The following is a 15,751-nucleotide window of genomic DNA, read 5'->3' as shown; positions in this document are numbered from 1 at the left end:
CCTGAAATTTGTCTTAGCAAGTTGACTGGGATTGTCTGAGGTGAAAGATTTAGCATACCAATAAAAACCTTCTCTGTGGCAAACAGAGAAGAAGAAGGTCCTAGGAAATCCTGAATGATTCTGGTAATTACTGTTCAAACCTACAAGATTACAGGAGAACCCAGCAGAGGCTAAAAAATCCAGCAAATATTTAGGATCAGGTTGTCAAAGGCTAGCTTGGCTATCTTTACCAGGCAGTGCAGTGAGATTCTTAATCTTTAGTTGGAGTCAGTTACTGCTACATCAACCTTAGATAACTTCTTTTCTAATGTCACAGAAGAAAGTCTCCATGTAGATTTTACAACAACAACAACAAAAATCTGTAGTTGGTGGAACCCATCTATGATGGGTTGCAGTCTTGAACTCTGACAAAATTTTTGCTTTCCACAATTTGGCTGTGTAGAATTTTTCTTCTTTCCATTCTATCAGAAAATTCCTCTCCAGTGCATTCCTACAACAGACACACATACATGAGGATAATTAGGATTGAATTGTAGCCTCTCTTTAGCACCTCTGCTGTCTGAAGAGCTGCACTGCCTTCTTCTCAATGCCTTGTTCTCCAAATCCACAGAACAGCTGCATTTGTCCTTGTTGTCAATGTTTAATTTACCTTCCTCTGATTATTGTGATCAAGAGGAATTTCTCTCCAGTTGTACTTGAATGCAGGCAGTTCTGGAAGAACCAGATCAATGCAGGAGAATGATTCTACTGCAGTCAAATCAAGAACACATTTCCATTTCTCTGTTAGGAAGTATTAGATATTTTGGTTCATTCAGAAGATAATTGAAGGAATTATTTTGTTACAGATCACTAGAAATGTAATTTTTTTTTTTTTACTGCTGCAGAGACCATTATTTTAAAGAATAGCTGAAATATTTAAGTTGGTTCAGCATTATTGGGTGCTTTGTGATATTCTCCAGTGATGGAGTGTGGCATTTTTTTCCTTTTAGGAAATACTCAGTAAATCAGAAGTCTTACTGCACTGAAATAACTCTGCTACTGCATGGATAGTGAGGCAAATTCAAAGGGGTCTCTTGCAACAAGCTGTGATGGCCTTATTTACTTTGCACAGAGCCACCTTGCATACAAATTGTAAAATAAGCATTTTCAGTTCTTGTGTGAAATTGGGCTCCTGGGTTTGGATTTGGGTGTCTGGAGCCACGTTCACTCTCCATGTGACAGGAGCAGTGTGGGGTTTTCCTTTGTGGCTGTCCCTCTCCCACATGTGCCGGGGGAGCTGATCTCCTCCTTTGCTCCAACCCTACTTGCAGTCTCACCTGGCTAAACTTTCACCTGGCCTGGGTAATCCCACACTGAATCAAGCTACTTCTGGTCTTACACTCTTTTCTTCTGCACAGGGTACAAACCATGTGGCTGCTCTTAAATTATTTTGGTAGTTTGACAGATCTGCTCTGTGCAAGGTCTTTGAGCAGAGTGGCAGCCCAGGAATGTCCTTTATTACAAAATCTCAGTGGTGCCTCAAAGCTCTTGTTAGAGTGTACAGGTATTTCTGCATTCCCAGGAAAGTGGGATTCTTTCAAGATCCTTCTTACAGGGATACAGGGATTCTCCTCTTAGGTAATGAGAATATAAAACTTTCTAGTAAATGGTAGTTGGGGATGCTGTTTCAGTTGGGACTGAGGTCTCTTGCAAAGATCACACATGGAAATCGGGATCATACCAGGTCTGCAGTCGGGAGTGGATGCTAAATGATTTTTCAAAACTCCCAGCTGCAATCTTCCTAAATCTCAATCTGTGTTTTTCTGGCTTTAATTTAATTTTGAATTCTTTTTCTAAGTACTTACAAAAATAGTTTTTTAATAGCAGCAGCCACATCCAGTTCTAAACACGATTAGTTTATATGTTAAATCCTTTCTGAGTTCTCAGGGGAAGCAGATAACACAAGGTCTCTCTCACTCGGGCATTTTTAAAACGCATGAAATTCTACTATTTCCACGTCGTTATTTTTAATCTGACAGTCCTGCTAAATTAGGAGGAGAGATCTCTGTCTCACCCCTTGCTTCCTTAATGCCTTGAAATCGGCTTTAATAAAAATCAGCCGCTGGAAGCTGCGGCCGAGCGCAGCGGAGCCGCCTCGGAGGGAGCCTCCTTAGCGGACCCCTATGATGTCAGGATGCACCGAGGCGAGCGGAGCGGAGCCTCGGGATCCAGCGCAGAGCTCCGCCGGCGCTGCCCGCTCCCGCTGCCCTGCGAGGGCTCCGCCGGAGCCTCGGGATCCAGCGCAGAGCTCCGCCGGCGCTGCCCGCTCCCGCTGCCCTGCGAGGGCTCCGCCGGAGCCTCGGGATCCAGCGCAGAGCTCCGCCGGCGCTGCCCGCTCCCGCTGCCCTGCCCGGGCTCTGCAGAGCGCTGCCCGCTGCCGCTGCCCTGTGAGGGCTCCGCAGAGCGCTGCCCGCTCCCCGCAGAGCGCTGCCCGCTGCCCTGCCCGCTGCCGCTGCCCTGCCCGCTGCCCTGCGAGCGCTGCCCGCTCCCCGCCGCAGCCCCCTGGAGCCCCCGGCTCCCCCTGGCATTCGCCCGCATGAGGACCCAGCAGTGCCCCAGCGAGTCCAGCGGGGCTCACAGTGCCGAGAACTGCAGCAGCAGCGGCAGCTCCGGGCTCTCGCCGGGCTCGGATTCAGACAGCAGCGGGGTGGTGTGTGGTGGTGGTGGCATGAGAGGCGTCCTGTCCAGGTACTGGAGCTTGGAGAGTCTGCACTCTGCCACAGGTAAGGGGCTCTTCTCTTCCTTTTCTTTTTTTCCTTTTTTTTTTCCTATGATATTGCACTGACCTTGAGAAACCAAACCAAACCTTCTGGAAAAAGTATATAATTTGGAAATGCAGTATCTTTATCTGGAGAGATAACCAAAGCATTCAGTGTTTGCTAGCTCTACCCTCTGCAGACTTAAACCTAAACCAAAACAGCACAGACCCTTAATAGACTTCTTAAATCAGGAGGGAAGAAATAGGGTTTTAATGGCTTTGGAAACAGTGTGTAGGCTTCTACCTGATTACAGCTGTTCTTGCCTATTGGAACATTTCTCATTTCAGCTTAATCATACAGAGCTGAACATTAGAGTTGATATTTCTCTGTGTAAATTCCAGTGCAGAGAGTATCACTGCCTCTAGAAAATGCCCAGGCAAGTGCTGTGCAGCAGATGAGAGCTAGGTAGGGTTGCACTGCTGTGCACTGAAGGAGGGAAAGGCAGTTCCCTGAGCCAGCTGCTCAAGTTCACTTTTTGCTTTCCCATCCATTATTTAAAGTCTTTCTGAACCAGAGATCTTGGAGGCATGTTCATGTAGCCTGGACCTGTTCTGGCTTAGCCTGTCTGGATCTGGCATTCTGGTTTTTAGTTACTGGTGTGCCTGTTTAGGGTTTGAATGCTTGAACTGCAAGCATAGTAAAGAAGCTTTCTCATTCCCATCTGATCCTAGCAAAGGATCCTGGCAATGATGTTACTGGCCAATGACTGCTGAGCTGTTCAGCTGTTGCTGTTTAGAGAGATTTTTAATAGAGCTGCAGTAAATTAGTTCCTCTCTTAGATAAATTCAGACAAGTGCCTTCAAGGCCACCAGTGACTGCCATTTCCTTAGTAAGAATACCCAGTGCTACCAGCTAGAATCAAGGCTTGGGAAGAATTTAGGGTGCAGTTCTGTGTAATCTGCTTTAGTTGTGTGTACTTTTAATTATTGGAAGGTTTTATCATTCCATCTGCTACTGTAGATTCAGAGCTGTTTACTAAAATCTCCATTGCAGCTCTGGAGTCTCTGCTGAAGCATGAGTAACTGCACAACCATAATCAGGAAAGGGCTACAGCAGGGTGGCCAGTCTCCCTGACCTTCCACCCTGCACACTCACCTTCCAGGTGGCCAAAAGCACAGTGCATCCTGAGAGTCCAGGGACAGGACAAAAGCTGAGGTGAGATCAAGCCATTGGTGCTCTGTTTTCGGGGAAGACCTGGGCTGCAGGTACAAGATGAGGTGCTTTTGCATTCTCAGTTACATCTGCTGGCTGTTTTCTCCTGTATCTGGGAGTGCAAATTAACCCCAGCATGCTCTGACATTGGCATGAAGTGTAAGTGTGGCACAGGGTCTTTGTGCAAACTCTGCTCAGAGTTCTGGGGGGTTGCAGAGGTGGCTCCATCCCCTCTATGTCCCAGGGTTTGCAGTCAGCTGCCCTCCCTGGAAGCATTCTTGGGCTTAATCAGGTCACTTGAAACAAATGATGTACAGTGATACAGAAGAAGTGAGGTGATGGCAGAAGCAGGCTCTGAAATTAAGTCTGTTTTTCTAAATGCTCTTTCATTTCCACAAGTCTTGCTCGCAAGGCTATGAGGCATTGGTGTCATTTTGTGGACACTACATGCATTTAGCAGGAAATACAGAGATGAGAAGAAATAGAACAGAAAATGGGATGGAGACAGACCGAGGACAGGGAGAAACCAAATTAAGTTTCATAATTACTGTATTGATATAAAAATACCATAATAAAAGCAGATCACTGCATTTCAGACTCCTTGCTGCCTGTGTGGTAGGTGTCTTCTCATGGTAAAAGATTTCTGAGCAGTTTGTCTCTAACTACTAACACAATTCAGGTCAGAATTAGGATTAAACTTTGAGAAAAATGGATCACTAGGAGGAATTTCTTTTGTTTTGATTCTTCTCTGTCAGAATTCTTCTTTGGCTTAAACTTAGGAAGTTGTGGTAGAACTGCTCCTCTCCACCATCAATTGCCTGTCTGAGGAGTGAGGCAGGATTTCTTAAAAGCTTGTGCTAAATAACATTTTTGAATGGTAAAATTTAATACACTGTTTAAACCAACCAAAAAACCCAAACAGAAAACCCAAGGGAAAAAAAAAAAAACCCAGCAGGAGCAGTAGCAGCTGGCAATGCATGAGAGAAGCAGTCAGTAAAATGTGTGGCAGTGTCCTCTCCTCATAGGAGCAGGGAGCCTCCAGCTCCTTTCCATGTGATACATCAAGGAGTTAGGAGGAAAACAGTACAGACTGTATGGAAACACTAGGAAGTTGTATTAAAAAAGGTCTGAGGCATGAGTCAGTCCCTCTCCCTGTCTGAAGGGATTCTGCATGTCCTTAAGGCTGCACAGGTGCACTTGGCAGAGAGGGTTTTGCTTTTTGCCCTGTGTGTACATCACCTTTTCTTTAGGGGTCTTTATCCTGAGTCTGTTGCTGTCTAAGAGTTCAGGGAAGATTAGAAATGAACCAGATTTAAATGACTGAAATGTGGAGGTGAAAAGAAGGTGGGAGGTACGATTGGAATGCATCCATTGGAGTTTTTCTTTTAGATAATTTAGATTCCAAGGAAGTGAAGAGACAGAGATGTATGTGTGCTTATGTATGCATACATTTGACAGTGTGTGATTTCAGAAATACAAACTGACATCCCCTGTGTAGAAAAAACAGAGTTTTCTGGGCTTCACAGGAACAAAAACTGTCTTTGGTTTGTGGTTTGTTATCTTCCTCTGCAGTCAGTAATGAAGTATACAATTCCTTTTGGTTTGGGGTTGACCTTGTTGTAATATATTGATAAAGAGGGAAAGCTAAATGTGACAGTTGAAAGAGAAAAGACCTGTTGTTACAGCATAAACTTCTGTGCAAATGTTGCTTGAAATACAACTATGCAAAAAATCCCCATGGTTCAGGCTTATAGGAAGTGAAAAAAATCGACTGTTTTTTAGTATCAGTGGCATTTATGGTCTAAATGTCAATAAACACTACCTTACACGAGAAGGCCCTTCTCCCTGAAGCTAAACATAAACATGAAAATAAGGAATGAAATAAATAAAATGAAAATAAGGAATGCTTTATTCTTCTACCAAGCTCTCCATTTGAGGATGCCAGAGGACTTTGCAAGCATCAGTAACCCTCACAGAGGACCCAAAAGACTTTCAAAGCATGATTTAGTATAGATAAAAGGTATATTTGGTACTTAGACAGTATCCTTGCTATTTTTAAATACTTATGAGCAGTGTCCAAGTCTGGTCCCTGAGAGAAAAGGACTGGGAGCTGGGGTGGCTCAGCAATTCTGAAAATGGGGCTGTAAGTATCTCAGCTGGCCAAAACCCCATAAGGCATCCAGATTAAAAGTCACTTTTAGTGCCAGTGCTCCAGCCAGTGATTCAGAGGCACTCTGGGTGCTCTAGCCCTGGTTTCCTAGGCAGGACTTTGTACCCCAGGGCTGCCTGTATCCCATTCATCACTGTTGTACAACTCCACTGAAAAGTTTTTCCTTTAGGATGTTTCCAGATTCAAGCCTGTGAACAGCTCTCTTTGCCTTTCCAGCTCCTTTGTTGCAGGTCCAATCCTGAGCTCATTAACACTTCTGTTTATTCTTTTTCTTGTCCAAGTTGGGAAGGACTGGAAGAGCAAAGTAAGGTAGGGACAAAGGGGGAATCACAACCTGGAGGACTAGTGGTTGCCATAGTTTCCCTGGGATCCTCTGTGTATTTGTGCACATGTAGCAATTTAATTGTACAGGCTCCACTTCAGTGAGCCTCTGCACAGATTTGTGGCTCCTAATATGCAGATATGCTCATCTGCTGCCCTTGGGAATATGGCCTTTAAACAAACAAGAAAACATGAAGCATGGGTGTGGAGGGTTTTTTTCCTTCATTCAGAGCTTAAAAAGAAAATTGTGGGTTTTTTAGGAAGGTTTTTTCCAAGTCATTCATTTCATTGTTGTGGCTGATGAGAGAGCCAGTAATAGAGCTGTGGCAAATGCTTTGAGTCTTTCTTGTTTGGCAAGAGATTTTCTTTTGAGCATTTTCTTTTTTTCTTTTTCTTCCTCTAGCCCTGTCTTTTTGGTACTGATGTCTTCAGCTGTGTTCACGGACTGCAGTGCATAATTCCACTGATCCTTCTTTCTCTAGGGTCACTCAATCAGCAAGAGTTAGAGGTCACCCAAGGGGAGATTGATTTAAGGTTCAAATTGCTTCAGAATGCATCCAAAGGAGAGCAGGAAGGGAAAAAAGTGAGTGCCTCAGAGCATCCAGTGCAGCATCAGGTTGTGTTGCACCATTACCTTGGCAAATCCTGAGCTAGGATATTTCAGCTGGATTCATGGCTTGCACTCTAACATGTCCCATGTGTTCCCTCATATATCTCTTGTCACCTTCAGAATAACTCCCACTCATCTTCTGAACAATAATCAATGGATTTAGGAACAAACAAACAATAATCCATGCTAAATTCACTTGGTTTTTTTTCCTCTGTGTAGATTAATTTGTCGTGGTGACTGTATGGTAAGGTTAAACCTAAGGGCAATCCTGAACTTTTGAGGAAGAATTACAAGATGCACATCTCTTGGACGAGCTTTTTTAGTGCCCTAAAGCTCAAGTTAATATTTCTTACTTGAAAATACATCTTCCAAGTAGTGTTGAGTGTTGCTAACTGTGACTTGGCATCACATTCAAATAGTGAGGGCATCTATATTAGTAAGTGGTTGAGTTCATTCCAGTAAAGGGAATTTCAGTCAATGCTAACTGTGTGTAAACTTGGCCACCTGACACATTTTGTACACTTACAGAAATGTTTTTTTCAGTGAAAAGTATCCTCTAGCATAATGTTTTCCATTAAAGGGAATAAAAATAGTGTTAATATAGGTAGGAAGTCTAATCAGGTTTCTGTACCTCTCTTTGCAGCAGAACCAGATTTTGTAAATTCAGCTACTTTGGAGTTCTAATTACATGTTAATGTATTGGGGGTGCTTCTCGTTGATTTTCCCTTGAGATTTTCTTGTGTTGTTTCAAAAGGAGTAAATGCTTATTCTCATGTCCCTGTGAGGCACAGATTAGCACCTGTGACTATCAGAAATAAACATTCCCATCTTTGCTGATGCTATGTTTGCAGCAGGGAAAGATAAATCTTTGGAACACTGCCTGTGATACTTCCCCAGGTGTCACAGGTACACCATCTTCATCCTTTGCCTTCTCTGCCTTCAAAACAACTCCCATGAAGAACATTTAGGTTGTGATCACTGTTCCCTTTGCTGAGGAATATGACAACTTCTGAGGCTGTATTTTCTCAAAGATTCACTTATATTTAGAGTAGTCTTTCAGACCAGCACTTTCCTGGGATTTATCCCAGCTTCAATTGCTGTATTTTCCTGTATGGAGTGAAACAGCTTTAAGCCACCTGATTTCAGTGCTGCCAGCATCACAGCTCTTGCAGCAGGAAACTAGCATGGCCCAAGAGAGTGAAGGGAAAGGGAATAAGGAGGTGCCATGAAGCTTACCTGACCCTTCCTTTCTTCTCTGCCTTTAGGCACACACCCAAAGGTTGGCAGAAACTTGACCATTCCTTTTCATTTGTGTAATCTGGGTCTAGTTCATGTAGGTAAAAAGCCCAGCAAAAATAGATTGAGAGCATGGGCTGGCAAACAGTGTCTGTGCCCAGTGCTCACAGAGAATGTGTGTACTTGCTGCCTACACAAGATGCAGCTTTGCCATGCCTGCTTAGCAATGAGTTCAGTTAAACAATGTAGGGAACAATCCTGCCTGTCCTTTGCCATTGGGATGTGGCCTTTAAATTACTAAGCTTGTCTGTAACTGAGCTTATTCCCTACTAAGGTCTTGTTCTCCAATTCTTCTGGACCATGAGAAGTGTCTTTGAAGGATTAGAGAAATATAGCCCTCTTCTGAGTGTCAGTAATTATCTGTGGAGGCTTCTAATTTAATTAGAATCCTGTCTCATCTCACAATCCTTTTGTGGCTTGGTGTTTGTTAAACCAACTAACTTGTTCAGTGATTTGTTTAAAAGTGCCAGGGACAAGCTGGATGTGCTGGACTGCACAGGACGTTGGTCTGAGCAGGCCCAAAGTCTCAAGATGAGCTGTCTTATTGGATAATGAGTGCCTTCAGTGGCTGTGCCATTCTCAAAAAGCTGCTCCTACAAGTGTGTGTCTGCACATGAAAGTGAGACAGTAGCCTGGTGTAAGCTGAGAGGAACATGGTTTGCACCTGGTTAATGGCTTGGATTACATTGTGTGAACATCCAAGTGTTGGCAGCTCATACTACAAATATCCCTGGGGGTGTATTTGCCTAAACAGGTAGAGAGAGAGCTTTGCTGCTGTTATTCTCAGTCCCTGCTAGTCAAGGAGCAAGAGATTCCCTGGACTATGATGTTGGCTCATAAGAGCTCAAATAAACCTTTTCTTTTTCCTTTTTGCCATGGAGTACAGAGTAATTGCTTTGCTGGAGTAATTGAGCCATTTCCAAGTTGTGCTGTATCCCAGGGAGTGCTTATGGATGCTCTAATGCATCACCCCACGTGCAGCTGAATCCTGCACTCCGTGGCCTCCAGCAGGGTGAAGGCTGGCAAGTGGTCATAGAAGAGGAGGGAAATCAAGTGCTAAAGGCAGCTGAGTTTTGAATATCCTCCTTGTTCTTACTCTGTTGAATTATATTTTATCTCATGTTTAAGTGAAAGTGTGTATATATATATATGTATATATATACACATACATACATGCACAGATATAAATATATACATACACACAAGGTTATTAATTAGTTAAGTTTGGAACATTCCTCAGTGAGGTTGCTCAAAAACAAGCATTTCTAGGTGTGGACTCTACTTTTTTTTTTTTTCTACCAATGGATAAGGTTTCTTTCAGAGCCCATCTTAAAGGATCTGATAAATGCCTCAATAATAATTTGAAACCCATTTCAGGTGTACTGTTAAGGTACCTGGTACCATCCTCTTGCTTTGGAAGATAAATTACATGTGAGTATTTATAAAAGAACTTGTAAAATAAGTTTTTGTGTCAGGAAGATGAGGTAAATGCAGAACTTTAATTTTTTAAAAATTTCTTTAAAATACAAAAAAAAAAATCATTATAATGGAATTGGAATGCTTTGTGTTGAGAATAAAGGAAGATGATAAGACTAATGATGTTTTAAAAACACCTGGCAGAGATTTATTTCTATGGGGGAGTGAAATTGCAAGAGTTTCTCTTTTGGCTAACGGAAATAGTTCCCATTAGGTAGTTTTGAATTAGGCACTTTTCTTTTTTTTTTTTTTTTTTTACTTGAAGTGTCCCTAAAAATGCAGGGAAAAGGCAGTGAGCTAGGAAATTCAGTGTTAACACAAAATGATCTGTTGGAATCTGTAGGATGGAGCTGCTCTGCTCTCCCTTGGCCAATGGAACCTTTCCAGGCCAGGTGTGAGGAGCCCTCAGCTCTTTGTGAGCCACAATCACACCCAGCTGGGGTGTACATGCAAAAAGACAAACTTGGCATTGGGAAACTGCAGTTCATGGGGTGTTCCAACAGGCAAAGGAAGCCACAAGCAGGGCCTGTGCATGTACTGGCCGCAGCTCCCTGTTCTGGGAGCTGCCATTAACATTATTCTGCTCCCTCTAAGGTCATTCTGTTCCCTATTGCAGGGATCTTTACAAATGCCAAGGCACATCCGAGTTCAAAGGAGGAGAAGCTGTCTACATAATTACTGCAGTCTAAACAAACCCATGCTGAGCTGTTTGGGAGCTCAGGGCTCAGCTGTGGCAGGAAGATGCAGCACGCAGTGAGAATCAGTCTCACCTGCTCAACCCAAGGGCTGCTGGAGCTGCTCCTCTGCTGTGACTTCCCCTGCTGGCCCTCAGGGTGATACCTTAGGGTTTAAGCTTTTCTGTTCTGTTTTGGTGAGCAGCTCTTAGCTTTATATCAAGTGTCACTGGGATCTTTGCACAGGATAGTGGAGGCAAAACAATCCTATTCCAGCTGGAGACTCAAGGACAATCTCCTCAAACTGCAGGCCCAAAGCATGAACAATGTGAAAAGAGGAGGGTGGGCAAGCAAGCAAGGAGGGTGAAACTTCATCATTTGAAGCTGTTAATTGGGCAGTTAACTCCTATTTGCAAATGGACTAAAACCTATAAAAATGTGAGATCTCATGACCAATCCCTCCTTTGCTCCCACCTTGGAGCCCCCCAGGGCAGAGCCAGGACTGTGGCTCTGGTACTGCCAGGGTGTGGCCTCTGAAGGCACCTCAATAAATGTGAATAAATCTCCACTTTATTGCTCTGAACTCCTTCCAGCCTCTGCTCCAGCTCCTTCAGGCATCAAGGGAAGTGACCACTCTGTGTGACACTGTCCCTGGTCTGGGACACAGTGACCACCATGTGTGACACTGTCCCTGGTCTGGGACACAGTGACCACCCTGTGTGACACTGTCCCTGGTCTGGGACACAGTGACCACCCTGTGTGACACTGTCCCTGGTCTGGGACACTGTGACCACCCTGTGTGACACTGTCCCTGGTCTGGGACACAGTGACCACCATGTGTGACACTGTCCCTGGTCTGGAACACAGTGACCACTCTGTGTGACACTGTCCCTGGTCTGGGACACAGTGACCACTCTGTGTGACACTGTCCCTGGTCTGGGACACAGTGCAGCTCTGGAGAATCACAGCAGCCCTCTGTGCTCAAGTGGCCAGGTCAGAGGTTGTCCAAAAATACACTCCTCAGTGTTCAGAGGTGAGCTGGGTGCCAGCTGGGAGGTGTCACCAGCTGGGAGGTGACAGCAGGGGGCTGCAGGCAGGTGAACAATCCCAGAGTGAGGCACTGGGCTGTTCCCAGCCCTGCAGCAGGCGAGCTGCTCGTGGGGCTCCTGTGCAGATCCTGCTGGGTGGCTGTGTTGAAACTGTCACAGTTTCTGCCAATACAGTGACCTGGATACGAGAATATCAGTCTGGATGCTGGAGCTGTTGTTTGAAGCCCTGGCTTGGCTCAGCTCCTGCTGACTCTCTCAGGGCCCAGTCCCTGAGCAGAGCTCTGTGTCAGCTCGAGGTCACTGATGGTACATCCTGCTCAGGGCAAAAACCTACTCTGCATGCCTGAAAGAAGCTTTGACAATAAACCTTTTAAGAGAGTTTATTATGAAAACACAGCGTTACTAATACCCCCCCAAACAGTGGATTTGGATCAATTTGAAATGTGGCATTCTTATCAACCTTAAAAGCCTGAATAAATTAAAAATATGCAGAACCCATCTCTACTGAAACTTGTTGATTGGATATGTCATTTCTCTTTGGAGAGCACAAAATAATTTAATTTGGGCTATTTTTGGTCCCAATTCTGAGCTTCACCACAATCTCTATGCTGTCATAAACCTAGGGCCTGGCAGTCCTATTTCATGCTGTCTTACTGTCAGTTCTCTGCCCAGGCTGAATTCTGGGGGTTGGTCCAGTTTTCTTCTGTGAATCCATAGTCACAGTTGGTGATATAATGCTCACCTGTGTTCATGCTGCTTTTTCTGGCTCACTTGAGAGCACACACTGCATGGCTGGGACTTCTGCTTGGTCCCCAAATGCCACTTGGCCATCATTTTTGAGCCACTGGAGGAAATCTCCAAAGTAATTGTATGTAGGACAGCCTATGCATCTTTTAGGCAGCCACTTGTGATTGTCTGATCCAGATAACTCCTCTGATCTGGAGAACTTGGCTTTCAGAAGGAAAAAAAGTACTTCCAAGGCTAAGACAAAGAAATGTCACAGTGTTTCAAGCCTGTGACTTGACACTTGAACAGAATTATTTAAAAATACACTGAATTAATTATGTCCAGGTCATTAGTCTTGATTCATCTGAATCATTCTTGATGTCTCTGAAATCACAAATGTAGATGAGTGTGAGCACTATTGCATCAAAGTCCTGAAAGGCTGCTTGGCCAAATACATGGGGTTTTTTCTGAATAAGAGTGGGACCTGCAACCTGGGATTCTGTCTTCCTCTCAGGTGCTATCTTTCTTTCAGTTTTCATTTTTGAAAAAGGCACCTTGACTGCAAAGACTTTTCCAGTTGTAATAAGAAAAAGCCAGAGGATGATTTATGATTTTTTGGGAATATAGGGAAGAGGAGAACCATTCTGCCCACTTGTCAGAGGACCAGGCACCCATTCTTGTGCTTTACACTTCTTTTGAGGTGTTCACTGACTTGCAGTGGCACCAGTGCTTCAACTTTACAGCTGACTGTGACCCAATTCCTTTATCATACCAAGCAAAGAAGGGGCAGCTCAGCAATTCCTGAGTGCTCAGAGGAAGATGAGTCTTGGCTAGGTGCAAACTGGAAGCAGGTGAGAGCAAGAGTAACTTCTTTCTGTTACTTCCCAAACTTGTGACAAATATCTTTAATGGAAGCTTGGCTTGTGTGGTTTGCTGTGCTGGCTGGAGCATTGATCCTTTTCCTTCTCTGATCCTTTTCCTTCTCTCATCAGGCAGCAGGGAGGATGGAGTTTCCCCCTGCCTGACTCTGCAAGGAAGCTGACTTTGCAAGGAAGCTGAATTGCATGATTGACACTGATTTTCTTTAATCATATTAGAATTTCCAGAGTCCTGGAGAGCTGAAGCATCCTCTGCCCTGGGCTACTCCTGAAAACTTTACCTGCTGTAGATGTTTCTAGTTTTGCTTGAGGGCTTCTAAACAGCCTGAATCTCAGAATGCTTTAGGCATCCCTGTAGGCTGTCTAGTCCTACTCCAATGCTCTAACCAGAGTAACCTGCAAGAGCAGTCAAGTTTGAATATATCCAGGAACAGACTCTGCAACCTCTTTCAGGCTGTGGCTACCCTTAGTGTAAAAAAAGTTTATATTGGAATAGAATTTACTGTACTTTGGTTTATATCCATTTCTTCTTGTCCTTTTATTGGCCACCAGATCAGAGTCTAACTTTGTCTTCTACACCTCCCTCATGAGGTACATAGACACATGGTTCAGGTCTCCCTGAGCCTTCTCTTCCCCAGGCTGAAGAGCCCAAGCTCTCTCAGCCTCTCTGTGTATGTGCCTTAAACACACCTGACCTTTAGCTGGACCACTCCAGGAACATCCATATGTTCCTTGCAGTGTCATTTGCACTGGAGTCCTGGCTGAGTTGAATGTGGTGTGTTTTTCTGGACTCCTAATCACCTTAAGGATCAGCTGGTATCACATCTGTAGCTTTATCTATCAAGTGCTTTCTTTGGCAAGGCAGGTAGGGAAATAAAATTTTCTGAAAACACAAAGCAGAAGCAAATTTTTCCTGCCTTAATCCTGAGGGTTTGCTGACAGCTGGATCATTGCAGGATTCACAAGTTGCTTCCTATTGATCAGCTGAGCACATAGCTGGAGAGGAAGCTTTGAGGAGCCAAGACAGGTCAGAGTGGCTTGGTTGCAACAGATATTGTAGCTGATGGTTCATTAGTGCCTGTACAGTGTTTGGTGCCTAAATCTCTGAAACAGCATTTAATTCTTCTAGGGTATGAATTGATGGTATTTTGTATGTTTGTCGTGGGGTTTTGTGGCCTCTTGCTGCATGTTTCTGCACTTGCAAAGCTTGCCAGTGGGACATGGGGTGTGAGCATCTGACCAGTGCTGCTTTTCTTTTCCTGAGAGTAATGTCAGATAGCAGCTGGACCATGGCCTCAGGCATATGTCAGGCCAGGCTTTGGTGCACATGTGGGAGGGATCTGGTTGTACAAATAGTTTATGCAAAGGTGGAGCCTTGTCTGGAGGATCCTTAGAAAGCACTGAGGCTGTGTGCTCTTCTGTCAAGCCTTGTATGTGGTTTCTGCACTGTGTACAGACTCATTCAGTCCCTCTATTTATAGCACTCCAGAAGTAACAAGTCATAGCACAGAAGGGATCTGCCATATTGGGCACAACAGCCTACAGTTTTGTGCTGCAATACTCTAATTATCAATCCCAGGAATCTGTGTGAGAGGCCATTGTGCTTGTTAGAATGAGCCCTTGTGAGTAAATTCCCTGGATAACCTCATTTAAACACAACATCCCTTGGTTGTGAATATCTTTTCTCTTTGCTCAGCCTGTTGTGCTCAAAGGGTTTTGATCTAACAATTTCCTTGGACAATTTAAAGCATTGCCATTAAAACAGGGCTTTCTCCTGGAAACACTGATCTCAACTGCTTTCTTCTTGACAAAGCACCTGAGGCAGCAAGACTTTGGGAGTTCCTTGACACAGACTCTGGAAGTAGATAGGAATGCTGGGAGGAAAGGGGTTTTGGCAGTCACTCACTCTGTGTGCTCTCTGTGGCAGGCAGGCACATTACCTACATTCCTGCTCTGTTCTGCTCTCCTATAAAACCTAAATACAGGGGGGTTGTGTGGGTTGCTAAGTGCTGTCTGTAAGATAATCAAAAGGCAAACAGAGCTGGGCCATAGACCAAAACATTGCTCCAAGTACCTTACAAGGGCCACAGAAAGAGTTTGAACTCTGCTGCAGGTTGGAATTTCCTGCTCCCTGCATAGCTCTGATTCAGGATCCAGAGCCCTGTGCTGGAAGTGTTTTAGTGGGCCTTTCACTAATTCACTATGTTAAATGTATTGATGTTAAAATGCTGGGCAGTTCACACTGTGGTTCTAGATCATCATTGTGCTGGAATGATGTTACAGTGCAGCAAGAAGAGCAAGGTTTTGTCTTATAAACTGGACTGTGTCCCAGGCCAGGCTGGATGGGGTCCTGGGCAACCTGACCTAACTGGTGGCATCCCTGCCTATGGCAGGAGGCTGAAACTAGGGGAGCTTTGAGGTCCTTTCCATCCCAACCCATTCTGTGGTGATTCTGTGGTAAAGCAGCAGCTGACACAAGGACCTCAGGTCATGTTCTGCAGTGAGAGAAGCTGCTTGCAGTGCTCTACAGGAGTCCTCCCTGCTGTGTGAACCTCACTTGGCTAGGGGAAGAAAAATACTGCTGAAACCTTCTGAAGCGAC

The 15,751-nt window shown here is 44.5% G+C and overlaps 1 protein-coding gene across 2 annotated transcripts in view; it reads left to right on the top strand.

Moving 5' to 3' along the window:
- Positions 1 to 15,751, top strand: part of ARHGEF4 (Rho guanine nucleotide exchange factor 4) — a 187,361-nt gene that overhangs the window by 70,554 nt on the left and 101,056 nt on the right. Inside the window, exon 1 of one of the 2 annotated variants that reach the window (XM_036388450.2) lies at positions 2,304 to 2,762. The exons of the other annotated variant lie outside the window; for it this stretch is intronic. Coding sequence (XP_036244343.1) covers positions 2,576 to 2,762 — 187 coding nt within the window. The 5' untranslated portion in view covers positions 2,304 to 2,575. Of the gene's footprint in view, positions 1 to 2,303; positions 2,763 to 15,751 lie in introns of those variants that run through there. 2 annotated transcript variants of the gene reach the window in all.

The sequence above is a fragment of the Molothrus ater genome, chromosome 10 (assembly GCF_012460135.2).
Source record: "Molothrus ater isolate BHLD 08-10-18 breed brown headed cowbird chromosome 10, BPBGC_Mater_1.1, whole genome shotgun sequence".
Classification (NCBI taxonomy): Eukaryota; Metazoa; Chordata; class Aves; order Passeriformes; family Icteridae; genus Molothrus; species Molothrus ater.
Note: the sequence above shows the minus strand (reverse complement) of the source record. Positions and strands in the feature narration are given on the sequence as shown.